The sequence below is a fragment of the Prionailurus bengalensis genome, chromosome A2, assembly GCF_016509475.1.
Source record: "Prionailurus bengalensis isolate Pbe53 chromosome A2, Fcat_Pben_1.1_paternal_pri, whole genome shotgun sequence".
Classification (NCBI taxonomy): Eukaryota; Metazoa; Chordata; class Mammalia; order Carnivora; family Felidae; genus Prionailurus; species Prionailurus bengalensis.
In genome coordinates this window covers 2,689,924-2,707,017 of record NC_057348.1, presented here as the reverse complement: position 1 = coordinate 2,707,017, position 17,094 = coordinate 2,689,924, and the positions used below count along the sequence as shown (strand labels likewise).

Sequence of the window (17,094 nt, the reverse complement as noted above, 5' to 3'; positions counted from 1 at the left end):
CACATCCTCTTATCTCCCCGCTCCCTGCTAGTTTACCTCTTGAGTCCCCATTACCCCCTCCACACCCATTTTCCAGGCCCCTTTTCATAAAAATGTGGGTATTGCGGTGGGTAGTCTGGGCTGGGACCCCCTTGGGCTGCCTGAGCCTCCGGTTTGTCAGTGGGTTGTGGTCTGTTTCCCGGTTTCTGTCTACACTTCTGAATCTCTGCCTTCGCACGCCCACCAATCATTGGACAGATATTTCTTTTAAGTTTTTATTTATTTTTGCGAGAGAGAGAGAGAGAGAGAGAGAGAGAGAGAGAGAGAGAGAACAAGCAGGGGAGGGGGAGGGGCAGAGAGAGAGGGAGACTCAGAATGCGAAGCAGCCTCTAGGCTCTGAGCCGTCAGCACAGAACCCGACGCAGGGCTCGAACTCCCGAACCTGTGAGATCATGACCTGAGCTGAAGTCGGTCGCTTAACCCACTGAGCCCCCCGGGCGCCCCATGGACAGATATTTCTTGGGCTCCTCTTATGGGCTGGGCATTGCTGGAGACAACACAGTGACTAACCCAGTCCCTGCCTTCATGGGGATCAGAGTTCAGTGGGGGACCCAGCGACAGCGGGGGTGGGGTGGGGGGGGAGTGAGGGAAAGCAGATATCAGGGTTGTGATGTGGGCCAGTGCAGAGTACTATATAATGACAGGGGAGGAAGGGGTGATGAGTAGATCTTCTGAGACTATTAAGAGCTAACAATGGGGGCGCCTGGGTGGCGCAGTCGGTTAAGCGTCCGACTTCAGCCAGGTCACGATCTCGCGGTCCGTGAGTTCGAGCCACGCGTCGGGCTCCGGGCTGATGGCTCGGAGCCTGGAGCCTGTTTCCGATTCTGTGTCTCCCTCTCTCTCTGCCCCTCCCCCGTTCATGCTCTGCCTCTCTCTGTCCCAAAAATAAATAAACGTTTGAAAAAAAAAAATTAAAAAAAAAAAGAGCTAACAATGATATCCCTTGAAAAATATTTTATGTATTTATTTATTTTAAGTAATCTCTACACCCAGCGTGGGACTGGAACTCAGGACCCTGAGATCGAGTCATGCTCTCTACCAACTGAGCCAGCCAGGGCCCCTTATATCACTTACAATTTTTTAGGGGCACCTGGGTGGCTCAGTCAGTTAAGAGTTCAACTTTGGCTCAGGTCATGATCTCACGGTTGGTGGGTTCGAGGCCCCCATCAGGCTCTATGCTGACAGCTCGGAGCCTGGAGTCTGCTTTGGATTCTGTGTCTCCCTCTCTCTCTACCCCTCCCCTGGTCGCGCACCGTGTGTGTGTGTGTGTGTGTGTGTGTGTGTGTGTGTGTGTCTTTTTCAAATATTCTGTGTCTCCTTCTCTCTCTGCTTCTCCAGGAAGACCCAGAATCCGAATCAGACTCGAGGCTCCGAGGTGTCCGCACAGAGGCGGAAGGGAACTCGAACCCAAGGACCGGGGAGATCATGACCTGAGCCAAAGCAGGAAGCTTACTGGACTGAACGACCCAGGCGCTACGCACCCCCCCCCCCCCCATATAACTTTTAATGTGCATTATACCCATTCCAGATCTGGGGAGACTGAGGCTCTCCAGAGTTAAAGGCTGGAACAGCCAGGAGGGAGTGGGGTTTCTGGCTGGAGTGCGGGTGTTCAACCCCCCGCCGGAGGGGCCCTGGGGGCGCGGGGGCACAACAGCACCCAACGCTTGGGGGAACTTGAAACCGCTTGGGTGGTGACCCAGTCGTGGGAGGGCGGTTGGGGGAGGGTGGGGAGGGGTTGCAGGCACCTGACTCCCTGAGCCCCCGGGGCACGCCCGCTCCGTTCTCTGGGCCTGTGTGAAATGGGAGACACTCGCTTCGCTTCCCTCCGGGCTTGGGTGAGAAAACCCACGTGGGCCGTTTGGCACAGCCGGCGCTCATTAAACACCAGCTGGTGTTATTATGATGATTATCCCCATTATTATCCTTAATAACTAATTAATTAGAACGAATGCGTCCTCTCCGCGTCCCATTGGGTCTCTCCGGGTCGGGGAGGCACCGGACCCCGAGGAGGGGCGAGCTCAGACTCAGAATTCTCCCCCATCTCCCGCGCCCCCAGCCCACCCCCTCCCGGCCCACACGGTAGGCCTCGTAGCGCTGCCGTCAGGCGGGGGGGGCGCCGGCCCGAAGGCAGGGGTCCGGGTGTGGGCGCTCCCGTGTCGCCGCCCACGTGCGTGGGGGTCCCTCTCACCCGAGGGCGAACCGCCCGGCGCTAGGACCGTCTCACCCCGTCGGCGCCCGGCACGGAGGCCGAACCCGCCCCGAGGCCACGCCCCTCTCTCTGGTTATTGGCTTCCGGGTCCCGGCGCGCGGCCCCGATTGGTGGAGGCGGCCGTCAGCCTGCCCCGCCCCGCCCCGACCAGGCCTTAATTTTGGGTTCGGGGCTCGGCGGCCGCCTGCGCGCTCCGCGGGGCGGACTGGGGCGGCGGCGCGGGGAGAGCGGGGCGCCTGCCGCGCCCCCGACCGCCCGGCCGGAGTCCGGGGCGCGGCCATGGGCCCGGGGCCCCCAGCAGCCGGAGCGGGGGCGCCCCCGCGGCCACTGTCCCTGGCCGCTCGGCTGAGCTACGCCGTGGGCCACTTCCTCAACGACCTGTGCGCGTCCATGTGGTTCACGTACCTGCTGCTCTACCTGCACTCGGTGCGCGCTTACAGCTCCCGCGGCGCGGGCCTGCTGCTGCTGCTCGGCCAGGTGGCCGACGGGCTGTGTACGCCCCTCGTGGGCTACGAGGCCGACCGCGCCGCCGGCCGCTGCGCCCGCTGCGGCCCGCGGAAGGCTTGGCACCTGGTCGGTAAGTCTCGGCCGAGCCTCCCCCGTCCGACTGCCCGCCGGCTCGAGCCTCCCCCGTCGGACTGCCTGCCCCGGGGCCCGAGCCTCCCTCCTGTGCCCGCCTGCCCTAGGCCTGAACCTCCCGCGTCCAGTACTTACTTTCCCCCCGTCCATGAGCCTCCCCCATCTGTCTGCTTAGCTGCCCCTGTACTCCTTCTGTCTGCCATCTGACCGCTCATGTGACCCTCCGGTGTCACTTCCCTTTGTCTTTCTCTCTGACCCCCGTGGGCACCCTGAACGCTCTGCCTGCCTAGTGCCACCTCTGTCGCTCTGCCTGGTCTGGCTTCTCTATTTGTCTGTCTGGGTGACCACCCAGGACAACTCGGTGTGAGTGGGGGGTCAGGCTGCCTAGACGCCCCCCCCTCTGTCAGTCTGTCCGTTTCTCCGGTGCACCTCTGCCCATCGTCTGCCCCGGCTCGGGCAGCCTGGTGCTTGGGAGATTTGAGGGTGCTGTCCCCGAGCCAAGACTTGGGGGCAGGTGAGACCAAGGAGTCAGGGGTCTGTGTCTGTCTGGCTGAGGGGACTGGGGTCTGCGGGGCCAACAGGGTGGGGGCTCTGGGGGAGCTGTCAGAACACCTGTGTTGGTGAGGGGGTGGAGGCAGGTGCCCCCGGAGCTGGGGTGTCCCGCCCCGTGCACACCCTTGATAAGGCCGGCCTCCCAGCATCCCTTCTGTGCCGCCGTGGACCCTGGGCCTTGAGATTAGCCCCCGCCGCTTTCTCTGCCCACCTCCCCCTGGCACGGGTGCCTCCCGGCATTTGGGGCCCGCCGGGCATTTCGGGAGGCAGGCACAGGAATCCTGCCCTGCGAATTCTGGGCGGCAGCTTTCTAGAAGCTAGGAGGGGCCGGCTGATGTCTCCTTGCCCTTGGGAACGGTGACCCAGGAGGCAGTGACTTGCCCTGGGCCCTCGTGAGTGCTGTTTTTGCCAGGTGCAGCAGATCTCCAAGCGGCCGGAGGTCGGGATTCTCGGGCGCCGAGGACACCCAGGCTGCCCTGGGGTCACTTTAGACTGTAGCGGCCGGGGAGGGGAGCAGGGAGACACGGGAGACTCAGACTGGTGCTCCCCTCTGAAAAGCGGACGGGAAAGGTGCTCCTCTTTGGGCCGGTGCGGGGATAGCTTGCAGAGTCTGAGAGCCCGGCCTCAAACGCAGTTCTGTTCAGGTCAACTCCTTGACGAGCAAACGCGATAGTTCCTAGGCCTGACAGGTGACAGATACGTGGGTGTGGGGGTCTTCTCCCTGGGCCGACAGGGGAGCCACCCCTGGGGAGCTGGAAGCAGCCGTGGGAAGGGATCCCCGGGAGCGCATGCTGTTAGCAGCCTGATTCTGCGCCCCTTTCATAGGTGGGAGGCCTGGGGTTCAGTGAGGCTCTCACCAGACCCCAGAGGAAGAATCGGCATCCCCTCCCCCCTGCAAAGGTTAGGCGCCTTTATAAATAAAGAGCCGGCTTTGTGTTTGTGTACAACCGGCCTGGGGGCTATGCACCCCTACCAGGCACCACGGCCTCCACCTGCACCCCTTCCCCTTCTCCGCCGCAGGGTGAGCGTGTGGGGAGACCCAGGAGGATCTGAGAGGAAGCCGAGGCAGCCCCTCTTGAGGCCTGATAAGGGGACCTGAGTGAAAGTCACCTTGGCAACCCTCCCCACTTCTCTTTTTTTCTTTTTTTTTTTTGCCGCTGAGCCCGTGGCCGGTGGTGATGGACTCACTTTTTCCCTTAACAAGCCCTCTGGGCTTCCCCCAGCCCCGAGAGGATACAGCCAGACAGGGGATGATTCTCCGTGGGGTCCACGCTGGGGCACGTGGGTGGACTAGGTTTCATAAGGGAGAAGCAGAGCTTTGAAGGAAGGGACATTAGCTTCGGGGGTTTGAAGGATGGATAGGAGTGTGTGTGCGTGTGCATTCCGGCCGGTTGAGACAGCTGTGCAAATGTGACCTACCACAGTTTTAAAGCTCGCGAGGCAGGTTTTGCACGTTAATCTTTTTTATTTTTAAATTTTTTAATGTTTCTTTTTGAGAGCGAGTGAGGCAGAGCACAAGTTGGGGGCGGGGGGCAAAGAGAGAGGGAGGCACAGAATCCGAAGCAGGCTCCAGGCTCCGAGCCGTCAGCACAGAGCCCGACGCGGGACTCGAACCCACGAACCGTGAGATCATGAGCTGAGCTGAGCCGGAGTCGGACACTCAACCCACTGAGCCACCCGGGTGCCCCTTGCATGTTAACTCACGCTGACTTTGAGAGGCAGATATTTTTGTTATCTCCGCTTTCTGGAAACTGAGGCCCCAAGTCCCTTGCCCAAGGTCCCCCAGCCAGGCAGCCTCGTCCAGACAATGGTTAACCTGGCCTGGCCGGCTCCAGGGCGGGTTCTGGCCAGGGCGGCGCATTCTTCTGACCAGAGTGTACAGTTTGTGCCTGGGCCCTGCGGGGGCCCCCAGGGCCCCAGCGCCCCCAGGAATCAGATGGGGATGCCCCGCCCACGCGCCAGTTCCAGAGAAATAGCAAGGAAAGGTGGTTTTGGTTTCATTTCCCCATCCCGGGACTGCGGACGTGGGCGCCGCGTCGGGGCGTGAGGTCCGGAGCCTCGGGGGAGGAGGGAAGGCCAGCTGCTGGGCCCAGCGGGGAGAGGGCCCTGAGCTGGAGGGAAGGAGCAGCTCGGGGGCGGGGGGCAGGGGGGCAGCAGGCTGGGTTCTCGGCTCTGCGGCTCACACGATGGACCTGCGTCCTCGTCTGGAGAATGGGGATGGTCGTAACACCCACCTCTTCAGGCTGTAAATTGGTGACATTCTTAATATTGTCACTTAGTCGCTCAAAAGGTCTGCACCGGGCTCCGTGCTGGCGGGCCAGGGCCACACAAGTGACCCAGAGAGACCTGTCGTCCGCCCTCCCGGAGCCTGGTCTGGCGGGGGAGGCAGGCAGGAAACAAGCAGAGACAGAAACATCCGTGTGTGTGCTAAGGCACATGAGAAGGAAGCCGTGTCCAGACGGGCTGCGTCGGGGCGGGGACGGGACGGCCGGTGACTGGGTCGGCCAGGGAGAGCTTTTCTGAGGAGGCGGCGTTTGAGTTGAGTACTGACGGACGAAAAGGACTCAGCCTTGCTGGGATGGTGTGAGGGAATAGCATTCCACGCAGCAGCACGACCTGTGCAAAGGCCCTGGGGTAGCACGGAGCCTGGAGTGCGGGGGCAGGGAGGAGGCCCGCTGTGGCTGGGGCAGAGGGGGCAGGGCCCGTCTCGCAGGGCCTGTCGGCTGCCCTTGAGGACTTGGGCTTGTTCTGAGGTATCGGGCTTTTTTCCAGGAAGAGGCCAGGCCTCCTCCTGAGCTGATGCGGACACTGGGGCTCAGGGAGGGCAGGGTCCAGTCCCCTGGCCTTCTGACGGCCGGTAGCCCCGTGGGCCGCTTGGTAGGAGCTGGGGGAGGAAAAGGCCCTACCGGGAGAGGCAGGAGGGGGAAGTTGGGGCATAAATGGCGTGTCTGGTGGGCAGTGGCGCCCTTTCGACCTGCTGACCTGCGGCTCCTCTCATTCGCTCTGCACCCCTCCCCCTCAGCCCCCGCCCTGTCGCCCTGGGGAGCCCGAGGCTGGCGTGGGGAGGCCTCGTCCTTGGCCTTTCCTAACACTTGGCTGCAGGTCCTGGCCCTGCCCTTGTACTCGCTATAGCACGTGACCTCACGTGCCTCAGTTTCCCCATTAGACACCGGGGGCGCATCACCTGAACTGGCAGGTGGAGGCCTGGCTCCGCTGTCCTCTTGGGCCGCATGACCTTGGGTCCCTCTGCCTCGGCTTCCCCGTTTGTCCCGGGAACCCTTAACCTGCTGACTCCGACCCCACTGTATGACTTTGCAGGGCCTTTTCCGGGCCTGGCTCGTCCCGGCCTGGTCGTGCCCCGGGGAGCCGGGGGCTCGTGGGAAGGCCCTGTGGGGTGAGCGCCCCGCTCTCCGTTCGTCCACAGGTACCGTCTGTGTCCTGCTGTCCTTCCCCTTCATCTTCAGCCCGTGCCTGGGCTGCGGGGCAGGTACCCCGGAGTGGGCCGCCCTCCTCTACTACGGGCCCTTCATCGTGATCTTCCAGTTCGGCTGGGCCGCTACGCAGATCGCCCACCTCAGTCTCATCCCGGAGCTCGTCACCAACGACCACGAGAAGGTGGAGCTCACGGCCCTCAGGTACGTGGGGCGCCGGCGAGGCCCGGAGACCCGGGCGCCCTCCGTGTTTGGGCTCCGCTTGGCGGTGTGGCTCCGGGCCCGTCAGCGCCGGGTGAGCCGTCTGTACGATGGCATATCCCTCCGCCGGTGCGGCCACAGAGTTAGCAGCTTACAACGGCACCAGATAGCATCTCCTGGTTGCTGTGGGTGTGGAGCCTGACTCTGCTCGGCTGTACTTTCTGCTCCGCGGTCTGTCTGGAGGCCCCCGTCGAGGTGGTGGCTAGGCCCGGGGTCTCACCTGAGGCTTGGGTTTTCCTAAGGATCTCCTGATTAGGCTTGGCTCACCCAGGATAATCTCCATTAATTATACCCGCAGGATCCCTTTACCTTTGTCACTTTCACCTAAACAGCGGGAGTGATCTCGCTTATCCACGGTCCCCTTCTCGAGGGGAGGGATTAGGACGCGACCAGGGTGTGGGAAGATCGAGGCCCATCTCAGACTCCAGCTTGCCCACACGGATACAGCTGGCGCCGGGCTGGTCTGTTGGCTGGTTTGAGGCACTGAAGGAGGTTCTCCAGGATATGGTAATGGGAGCATTTATGCAGTGCCTGCTGTGTGCAGCACAGTTCTAGGCCCTTTGTGTGGATTATCTTTAATCATCATGGCAAGGCCAGGCTTGGTGCAGAGCCCGCCCCTACGGGCCACCGTGCAGCGGGACAAGGGTACGGGAGATGATCGAGTGCCAGGCGGAAGGGCTAAGCACAGGTGGTGGCGGCCCCTGTGGCCGGAGCTGAGGGGAGGACCGGCTCACGGGAGGCGCCCTGAGCGTGCACCCCTCTGGCATCTTCAGTGGGGCCTGGCCTTCTCCACCTCGGTCCGCTTGGCCCCGGCGCTGCCCAGCCCGGCCTCTGACTTCCACATCATGGCGCGGAGCCGTGGGCGCCAATGACGGGGGTTGCCCCGGGCCCGAGGGCCCCAGCTGGTGGGCCAGGCAGGGCTGAGACTGAGCTGGGGGGGGGGGAGGGGGCACCTTCCACCTGCCGATGCTTTACCACCAGTCTTGTGGCCAGTTCACTCTGATCTCTGGGGGTGTTGTGCTCACTCTCAGAAAGGGAAACAGTCCTGGTGTGCGATCCAGAGGCTCTGCCCCCAAGCCCTGGAGGGACACTGTTCTAGGGCTGCGAGCAGGAGCAGGCCTAGACCATGGCTGCTTCTAGACCATGGAGCCCTGGCCCTGTCAAAAGCCCAGGAGCTGGGAACCAAGAACCCCCACATCCTGGCTTCTGAGCATCTCCAGCGCACAGGCGTGTGGGCCATGCCCTGCTTCCCCGAGTCTCGGTGCCCGGATCGCTCGGGTCGTCGCGCTGGACTCGTGGGTCATTGTAAATCCTCGGATAACGCGTAGCCAGGGCTTTCCTGGGGCCACCCGACGTTTAGTGGCTGAGATCACCCAGCAGCCAGAGATTCCCCGGATGCCAGCGGTGGCTCTGGCAGCGCGGGCCCCCGGGGAAGCGGCAGCCGTGCGCCCTCCCGGGCCGCCGCGCCGAAGCCTCGCCTGCCTCCCGCCAGGTACGCCTTCACCGTGGTGGCCAACATCACCGTGTACGGTGCCGCCTGGCTGCTGCTCCGCCTGCAGGGCTCCCCGCACACGGACGTGGCCCGGGATGTCCGCGACCAGCTGGGCGTCCGAGACGTGCGGGTGTTCCAGGTGAGCTGGGCCCCGGGCGGGACACCCCGGGGCCCCGGACCCCGGGGCTTGGGCTCCGGCCGACCCCTGTCCTGCCTGGCCTCCAGAACCTGTCCCTGCTGGTGGTCGGAGTGGGCGCCATCTTCTCGCTGCTGTTCCACGTGGGCACGAGGGAAGGGCGCCGGCGGCCGCGGGCGGAGGAGCCCGACGAGCACAGCCCGCTGCTGGCCCCGCCCACCGCCCAGCCCCTGCTGCTCTGGAAACACTGGCTGCGGGAGCCCGCCTTCTATCAGGTGTGCTGAGGGGGTGGGGGCGCTGGGGACACAGTGGGGCTGGACCTGAGGCCCCTACTCTTGGGTGGGGGGGGGTGTCACTGCATCATCCTGTACCCCTCCGGGCAGACGTTCTTTGTCCCCAGCGGCCCCCCTCCCTGCAGGCGGCTCCCGTAGGCCCCGTGTCCCCTGCCGATGGGGCAGGGCGCGCCGTCGGAGCCCAGCCTTCTCTGCCCGCAGGTGGGCCTGCTGTACATGAGCACGAGGCTCATCGTGAACCTGTCCCAGACGTACATAGCCATGTACCTCACCTACTCGCTCAACCTGCCCAAGGTGAGCTGGGCGGCGCGGGCTGGCGCGGAGCGGGGAGGACGGGCCCTTCTGTGACAGGCGCGCATGCGCTCTGCCCCGACAGAAGTTCATCGCCACCATCCCGCTGGTGATGTACGTCAGCGGATTCTGCTCGTCTTTCCTCATGAAGCCGGTCAACAAGTACATCGGGAGGAATGTAAGTGGGCGGGCGGGGGGTGGCGGGAAGGATCCCACAGCGGAGAGCGGGGGGGGGGGGGGCGCGGCGGCGGCTCCGGACCGCGGCACCCACACCATGGAAGCCCCGTGTCCGGGAGGTCTAGAGTCCCGGCCTCGGAGGGGCTCAGGGCTCCAGGGTTCTAGAACTTGGGGCTGCCAGGGGCAGCAGCCAGCGGTGGCATGGAGCCCTTGAACTCTGGCCAGCATGACTAAGGAACTGAACATTTCACTCTGTTTAACTTTAATGGACTCGGGCGCGGCCGTGGCCCCGTGGTGCGGGCTCTGTGGCGCTGCAGACCCCAGGCCCCCGAGTCTTGTGAGGTCCGAGCCAGGGGCCCCGTAGGGATGGCTCCCCTCGCCCCTCCAGGCTGCGGCCGGGCCCGGAGGTACGGCAGACGGAAGGGCAGGGGGGTAGGTGCCGCCTGGCAAGGGTGAGGCGGGCCTGACCTGGGCCCGCTCCTCCACAGCTGACCTACTTCGCGGGCCTCCTGGTGATCCTGGCCTTCGCCGCCTGGGTGGCGCTGGCAGACAGGCTCGGCGTGGCCGTGTACGTAGCCGCCGTGCTGCTGGGCACGGGCTGTGCCACGGTCCTCGTCACCTCGCTGGCCATGACGGCCGACCTCATCGGCCCCCACACGGTAAGGCTGATGGTGTGGACCGGGTGGGGGGTTGGGGGACCGGGGCCGGGCTGTGACCTGCCTGCCCGTGTCCCCCAGCACAGCGGAGCCTTTGTGTATGGTGCCATGAGCTTCTCGGATAAGGTGGCCAACGGGCTGGCGGTCATGGCCATCCAGAGCCTGCATCCCTGCTCGTGAGTGCTGCTCACTTCCTCGCTTAGTAAGACGTGCCGAGTGCCAGGCACTGCCCGGGGTCTGGCGGGTTCTCACAGGGGGGATGCCCGGCTGTTCCTTACCTCCGGCACTTGGCTTACTTAGGAAGCAAACGCGGGGTCTGCTGTGTGCCGAGGACACAGCATTCGGACGTACCAGGGCCGTGGGCAGCGCTGGGGCAAAGCCAGAGTCTTGTTCAGGCCCTGAGAACCTGTAAGGTTCCAGACCCCGGTGGCTCTAGAGCACTGAGGCCGAGCCTTGTGGAACTCTGGGCTCTGGGACCAAGGGCGGTCTGTTCCCGTCCTCATGGACCTGGGGGCAACGTCAGCCACTTTAATAAGCACAGAGCTGCGCGATCCAGACCAATGCAAGGTGTGTAGGAAACCCCACTTGTGGGAGCCTGACTGGGGCAAGAGGTCAGGGTGGGCTTCCTCGAGGAGAGGACACTGGACCTGAGACTTGGCGGCTGTCAGGGAGTCCCGGGTAAACGGGGAGGAACAGCAAAGAGGAGGCCTGTGTGGCTGGAGCAGAGGAAATGAAGGCGACAGGAGGAGGAGGGGGGGGCAGGGAGGGGGCAGTGCAGGGGTGCAGGGCCTTGGGGGCCGAGGCAGGTGGGAGCCCTCTGGTGGCTGCTGCTGGCACAACCGGGAGCAGGGGACTGTGGCAGCCCAGCCGGGTGAGGGGGTGCTGAGGGTGGCTCTCCGGTTCCGGCTACCCGACGGCCGAGCGGGAGGCCCAGGCTGACGGGTCCTGACGGATGTCAGCTCACCTGCTTCTGCCCCACCCCTAGCTTGGAGCTCTGCTGCCAGGCCTGCGTAGGCTTCTACCACTGGGTGATGGTGGCTGTGACCGGTGGCGTGGGCGTGGCCGCCACCCTCTGTCTGTGCAGTCTCCTGATCTGGCCCATCCGCCTGCGGAGCTGTGAGTCGGGGCCGCGCCCCACCCTTGACCATGGGCGGCGGGGCTGGGCCCCCGGCAGGCTCCGGCCTGACTGCCCTCATCCCTTTCTCTTGCAGGGGACCCCGGAGCCTAACCCTGACACCGTCCCCCCACGGTCGCGGTCCTGTGCACATGAACTCTACAGGCCATGCCCAGCTCCCATCCCTGCCCCCCATCCTCACCCGGCTGTGAGGGCGGCAGGTGAGGGCAGGCGGTCAGCAGCCTAGACTCTGAGCTTGGCCCTCTGGGATCCAGGGGAGCGCCCAGCTCACCCGTCACCCCAGGCTCGGTCGGGGTTTCCTAGGTGCTGCCGGGTCCCTGGACGAACGGTGTTGTCACTGGGCCTGATGGGAGCCTCAGGCTTGGGGGTTGGGGGGGGACCCAGTCCCACAACCCTGTGCCCAAGGCCACGACTGGCTATGAATAAAAAGCCACCCAGGGGTGAGGACTGTGGCCTCAGGTGTCTGCCCGGGGCCCAGAGTGGGGAGGGGGCAGCCGGCGCCTCCAGGGTCCATCTGCCTTCGTCCCAGAGTTCTGGTCACCAGGGTCTCGGTCAGTAGCTCCCTTTATCTGGCCGCCTGGCCACCCAAGACCCTCCCAGGCCCCAGAAGTGGAGAGATGCACAGGGTCGGGGGGGGTGGGGTGGTGTCAGAGGCACAGGGGTCCCTGCAGGGGCGGTGCTGGCAGCGTGACCTTTATCAGCAGACGGGCAGGTGGGCGGGCGGGGGCCGCTGGTTGGCGGAGGGACGGTAGCTCTGGGTGGCGCAGCACGGCCGCCGCGGCACCGACAGGTACGGCACATGGTCCGACCGCCACGGTGGCTCCACCCGGTGTTGGTGCCTGTTGACCACTGTAGGGACCAGGACCCAGGTCACCTCCTGTCCCCTGCTTTCTGGCCCTGGCAGTCTCCACTTCGGTCCAGGGGCCTCGCTCCCCCAGATTTCTGGGCCCCCGCTCCTCACCGTACTCCTTGCCCCGGATGAGTCTGTCCCTCCACAGCGTGCTCCCCCACCGTGTGCCGGGGTTCCTGGACTGGGCAGGGAGGACAGGGTCGTACCAGGCGGTCTCCCGGAGGTGCTGGGTACAGGCTGCGGGGGGGGAGAGGAGGTCATCTCCGGCCTTGCCCTCCCCTGGGGGGCCGGCCCGGTGGCGGGGCAAGACCGGCTGAACACTCACCCGAGGGCATGCTTCGCTCCCGGCAGCTGTGACATCTGTGCCAGTGGCCGTGGGCCTCCCGGTAGGGGCTGTCCGGGGCCCGCGGGAACGTGTACCAGGCCTCACGGGGGTCTGAGGTGGTTAGGCCGGTGGACCACAGCTGGCCAGCTGCGTCGCGCCCCAGGGGCGTGTACTTCCAGCGTGTGGCCTGCTTGATGGCCGGTGTCCAGCGGGGCCCCTCCAGGGACAGGCAGTCATCGCTGAGGGGGTTAAGGGCAGGGAAGAGGAGGCTGAGCCTGTGGCCCTCCCTGCCCTCCCCACGGGCCTCAGCTGGCTCTGGAATGGGCCTTTTTACCCCCTGCCATGCGTTGCCAGCATCGAGGGCGCAAGGGCCTGGACACCGCCCCCCCCCCTCCCCCGGGCCTGGCAGAGCAGGAGGCCGACCCTTCGTGGCCCCCTCCTCTCTAGCCTCCGTGCACCCTCACTAAACTTTTTACTTTTTCGGCTTTCCTTTCTCCCTGGGGACGCAGGGGGCGGGGACAAGGGGAGCACCTGTTCCCGGCGGCCTCTGGGGCCAGAGCCTGTCCTGGGCCGGGCATTAGGACGGCTTCCCTGAGGAGGCCGCAGCACCAAGCTCCAGGTGGATATACAAAGGCCCTGGGGGAGCACGGGACGGTGTAGGAAACGGAGGCCATGGTGCAGAGAAGACAGCCTCAGCGTGGTACCATTAAAAGCAGAAAAAAACCCTCCAAAGCTGCTGAAGCCGCGCACACTTGCTTGAGCAGAAACCTCGACAGCCGCTCCTTCCCGCACACGACGGGCAGGGGCTCTGAGCCGCCGAGCTGCCCCGAGGCAGTGCCCGCAGGGCTGCTGGCAACAGGCTTTTTCACCAGCGCCCGCAGGCACAGATCTGGTCCCAGGAAACCAGACGCCCACGTGTCTCCTGAAGGGGGGCGGGGATTAGCCTGGTAGGTGCCGGCACATCCGTCTCAGGAAATGGATAGACAGGTCTGCCGCTCGCTCAAGGGGAGGTTCAAGACCATCTTGCGTACCCCACACTGCAAGATGCACGTGATTTGTAGAAGAACACCGTGAAAACGGTCCCAGTCCTCAACGGGGGCTCCCAATTCCGTACCCACCTGGAATCTCAGAACGGAACCCTATTAGGAGGCGGGGTTTCAGCAGACACAGCTGGGAAGCGGGAGGCTAGGCTGGCCCTGGTGCCGCGCCCGGTGTCCTTGGAAGGAGGGGTTTGGACACGGAGAAGGCCACGTGAAGATGGGGCAGAGGTCAGGGTGACGCGTCCTCGAGGGGTGCCAACAACTGCCACGAAGACACGAGGAGCCGGGGGGGCGTGACGGAGAGTCTCCCCCAGGCCCTGAAGGAACCAGCCCTGCTGACCCCTTGGGGTCGGACATCTGGCTTCCAGAACCGGGGGAGGGCAAATCTGAGCCCCCAGCCCGGGCTCTCGGAGCAGTGGCAGCAAACTGGGGTCTGCTTGCTATGCGTGTGCGGTGCCCACGCGAGCCTCTGACCCGCGGTCTCCACAGGCGCCCCGCTCTGGCCGTGGGCAGGGAGGGAGGAGGGGGCCAGGAGGCGGGAGGAGAGAGCAACACCAGCGTGCCTTCGCTCAAAACTCAGACGACATCCAAGAGAAGCCACACCAGATCCCGTCTGGCCCGAAACCCAGAGGTGGGGTCTGCGGGCAAGGCGCGCACTCACCTGTACAGAGGTGCTGGGAATGCCACTTCCAGGGTCCCCTGGGGGATGTAGGGCCGGGCAGCCTCGGGCCGCTGCCACGCCAGGGTCTGCATGTCTGCCTCTGGGTCCCCAGGGGCTCACGCCTGGAAGGCCTGTGGGGCCATTGTTGACAGCGACAAAGGCCCTCGGTGTCCCGGCAACGGTACTGGCCAGCGCTGGCCTCCATCCAGACAGCCGCCACCCGCCCCCGCCCCAGGATGCCTCCCCCGGGAGGGGGAGGACCAGGCGAAAGGCAGGCATGTGCCTCGGGTGGTGGCCGTAAAACCGAGGCTCCCACCTCCTCTCTGGGCCCCGAGAACACCCTCACGTGGGGCTCTCCGGGCTGTGCCCTCAGCTGCACCTCTCCAGAAGCTCCGTCCGGGCCCCCCCATTCCCAGCCCTCCCTCCTCACCCCCCACCCTGTCCCTCTTCTGCTCCTGACCCACCACTTGGAGCGAGACCCTCACACGTGCGTGCACAGCTCAGTTCACAGTCCTCAACGGCACGACAGACACAGACCGTGTCCCCCGCGCACACGCACGTCCCTCGGCCACGAGCAGGAGCGAGGCGCCCACACCACCGCCCGGCTTAAGGACCCTGAACACACGACGCTCAGGGAGGGAACCAGACACAGAGGCCACACGGGGTGTGATTCCATTTATGTGAAACGTCCAGAACAGGCTCATCCACAGACAGGAAGGGGGTTTGTGGGGGCCGGGCGCCGGGGAGGGGGCAGGGAGTGACAGCTGATGGGGACGGGTCGTCTTCTGGGGTGGTGGAATGTTCTGGAACTAGACACGGTAGCAGCACCACCTCGTGAACGTACTAAACATCACCGACATATGCTCCAAGATACACCACATAACAGACACGTGAACTCCAAGGGCCCCCGAGGCCCCACCTGCCCTGCCCCACCCGCTCCCCACCCTCCCCTCACAGGCCCTGCTCCAGAGCCTGTGCGGGGACTGTGCTCTCCGCCCTGGTGCCCCCTGCTCTCTGGGCCCTTGATCAAACACCAGGCTCCACTGGGCCTCGGGTTCGAAGGTGACATTTTCTAGGGCCTCCGCCACCTGTCACACTGAGAGCCACACGGGCTTCTCCCTGTCCCGTCCCACTCCTGCCACAGCGGAGGCCCACGAAGGCAGGTGCTGTGGTCCGGTCTCTCTCGTCCCCACGGCCCCAGACGGGGCTCCTCACCTAGAGGGAGGGGCCGGGGTGCGTGCCCGCTGTGGGCACCTGCTCGCGGCAGGGGGCTCACCCTTCTGAGACCCCTGGGGCCCCCTGACCTGCCAGGTCCTGCCCCCACTCTGGCTGGGGCTGGCCTTCCTCCCCACCCCCAAGACCTCCTGCTGCCCTCCAGCACTTCCAGATCTCTCTCTTCCACGGTCCCCGCGGAGTCCTCAGCTCCCCCTCTGGCTGCCCCTCACTCGCTGCCCCTGCCTGCCCCTCGTCCACCACCACCACCACACCCCTTCCCTTTTCTCACAAAAGCTACACCCGAAGGTCAACCGACAGATCTCACCCCCCACCCCCCGCCCCCCAGCACTCCGTGTGACACGCTGGGCCGGTGACGCCACCCACTGGCCTGTTTCCCCACCGGCCAGATAGAGGTGACAGAAGCACCTGCCCCACCCACAAGCTGCCATGTGGCCCCGTGCCCCTAGTCCCACGGCCCCGTCTCCTCCGGCCCCTCCCCTCCTCTGTGCAGGCACAGACCACCGCCTCCGGGCCCATCCTCCTCCTCCTCCCGGATGGCAGCCAGGAGTGGGTGCCTCTCCCCTACAGCAGGGCCGTGCCCTGGCTGGGCCACGAGGGCTGGCTACACCCATGTCCTCTGCCCCGGGGGACCACGAAGCCAGGGTCACGGGCACCTCTCTCAGCCTGCCCGTGAGACTCCTCCACAGCCAGCTCGCCCAGGGCGAGTCGCCTGTGCCCGTTTGTGACACTTAGGCTGGCCTGCGGCCCCGGGCACGTGCAGACCCGCAGGACCCCTCCCAGCTGGGGACCAGAGAGATGGAGAGCCAGCCCCAGCAGTGCGTAAACCCACAACCGGTTTAATGACAACGATGCTGCGTTTGACAAGAAACAAGGCTCGCGCCGCTCCCAGTGCCCGTCCCCGCACTCGAGGCCCGAGTGGTGCACCGGGCACCTCCCTGTCCCAGCTCCCAGGCGGCACAGCCACACGAGCACAGCCGGTTCCCGGGCTCCCGCAGGGCACAAGGCGACAGACAGCGCGACAGAGCCGGGGTTGTTTTCTTAAAAAAACCACTCAAAACAAAAATAAGAACTCGACCAATCAAAACACACATCTATGTACACTGTCCCCGGCCCGGCCCCGCAGGGAGGCGGCCCCCCTCCCCGCCCAGTTCAGGCGGGCTCAGCTGGTCGGGAGCCGGGAGCCGGGAGCCGGGAGCCGTCCCTGCTGTAGTGGCTGAGCCACTGCTCCTCCCCCACCACCCCTCAACTTTCCTGGGACCCGTCTACACAAACACAAAACCAAATCTAAACAAAAGCCACGAGTACGTATATACACATGCACACACGGCTGACAGAAGGGAGCGCAAGGCCACCGGGACGCGGAGGGGATCTGCGCGGCCCTGCCCTGACTGCTGGCCCCCAGCCTAGCCCAGGCCCGCTCCGCCCGCTCCGCCGTGCCAGTACACCCACCCCTCCACCGACCCAAGGAGGGACAGGGGCCTGCTGTTCGGGTCCCGGGCCACACCCAGGCCCTCTTTCCTCCCTCGGCGGGAGGGGATGAGTCCAGGTGCAGCTGGGGACAGAGCAGAGGACATGAGAGGAGGGCCGCCTCCCCCAGCCGCCCCACAGCCAATGGAACAGAGGGTCGGGACCCCACGGGGCGACCTGGGCGTGCGGGGGGCGCCGGGGAGGAGGACCCGGCCCTCAGGGTTGATTCTGCCCTTGGGTCTCCCTGACTGGCTGCCCGGCAGG

At 65.1% G+C, this 17,094-nt stretch overlaps 2 protein-coding genes across 4 annotated transcripts; one reads left to right on the top strand and one right to left on the bottom strand.

Moving 5' to 3' along the window:
• The first annotated feature begins 2,437 nt into the window (after positions 1-2,437).
• Positions 2,438-11,698, top strand: MFSD12 (major facilitator superfamily domain containing 12). Of its 3 annotated transcripts, none has more exons than XM_043586134.1 (10): positions 2,438-2,825; positions 6,804-7,014; positions 8,564-8,702; positions 8,789-8,974; positions 9,194-9,286; positions 9,369-9,461; positions 9,949-10,119; positions 10,198-10,292; positions 11,102-11,232; positions 11,328-11,698. In XM_043586134.1, the coding sequence occupies exons 1-10, from the start codon at positions 2,528-2,530 to the stop codon at positions 11,342-11,344; spliced, it is 1,434 nt and encodes a 477-aa protein (XP_043442069.1). In that variant the 5' UTR covers positions 2,438-2,527; the 3' UTR covers positions 11,345-11,698. The 3 variants fall into 3 exon arrangements, with proteins under 3 accessions (XP_043442069.1, XP_043442070.1, XP_043442071.1); XM_043586136.1 differs by lacking the exon at positions 2,438-2,825 and adding an exon at positions 5,061-5,364; XM_043586135.1 differs by lacking the exon at positions 11,102-11,232 and having other exon boundaries at positions 2,479-2,825.
• Positions 11,699-11,797: 99 nt separating this feature from the next.
• Positions 11,798-17,076, bottom strand: CA2H19orf71 (chromosome A2 C19orf71 homolog). The gene is made up of 4 exons (XM_043586138.1): positions 14,128-17,076; positions 12,427-12,665; positions 12,213-12,338; positions 11,798-12,100 (listed from the first exon to the last, which is right to left on the bottom strand). The coding sequence occupies exons 1-4, from the start codon at positions 14,217-14,219 to the stop codon at positions 11,949-11,951; spliced, it is 609 nt and encodes a 202-aa protein (XP_043442073.1). The 5' UTR covers positions 14,220-17,076; the 3' UTR covers positions 11,798-11,948.
• Between the last annotated feature and the right edge of the window lie 18 nt (positions 17,077-17,094).

What these genes read in the sequence shown, in the direction of transcription:
- CA2H19orf71 (XM_043586138.1), bottom strand. Translation starts at nt 14,219, where the DNA reads ATGCAGACCCTGGCGTGGCAGCGGCCCGAGGCTGCCCGGCCCTACATC. An exon ending in TTCCCAGCACCTCTGTACAG is followed by an intron (nt 12,666 to 14,127) that starts GTGAGTGCGCGC and finishes TAACCCCCTCAG; the next exon opens with CGATGACTGCCTGTCCCTGG. An exon ending in CATCCGGGGCAAGGAGTACG is followed by an intron (nt 12,101 to 12,212) that starts GTGAGGAGCGGG and finishes TGGTCCCTACAG; the next exon opens with TGGTCAACAGGCACCAACAC.
- MFSD12 (XM_043586134.1), top strand. Translation starts at nt 2,528, where the DNA reads ATGGGCCCGGGGCCCCCAGCAGCCGGAGCGGGGGCGCCCCCGCGGCCA. An exon ending in GTGGAGCTCACGGCCCTCAG is followed by an intron (nt 7,015 to 8,563) that starts GTACGTGGGGCG and finishes GCCTCCCGCCAG; the next exon opens with GTACGCCTTCACCGTGGTGG. An exon ending in ACCTCATCGGCCCCCACACG is followed by an intron (nt 10,120 to 10,197) that starts GTAAGGCTGATG and finishes CGTGTCCCCCAG; the next exon opens with CACAGCGGAGCCTTTGTGTA.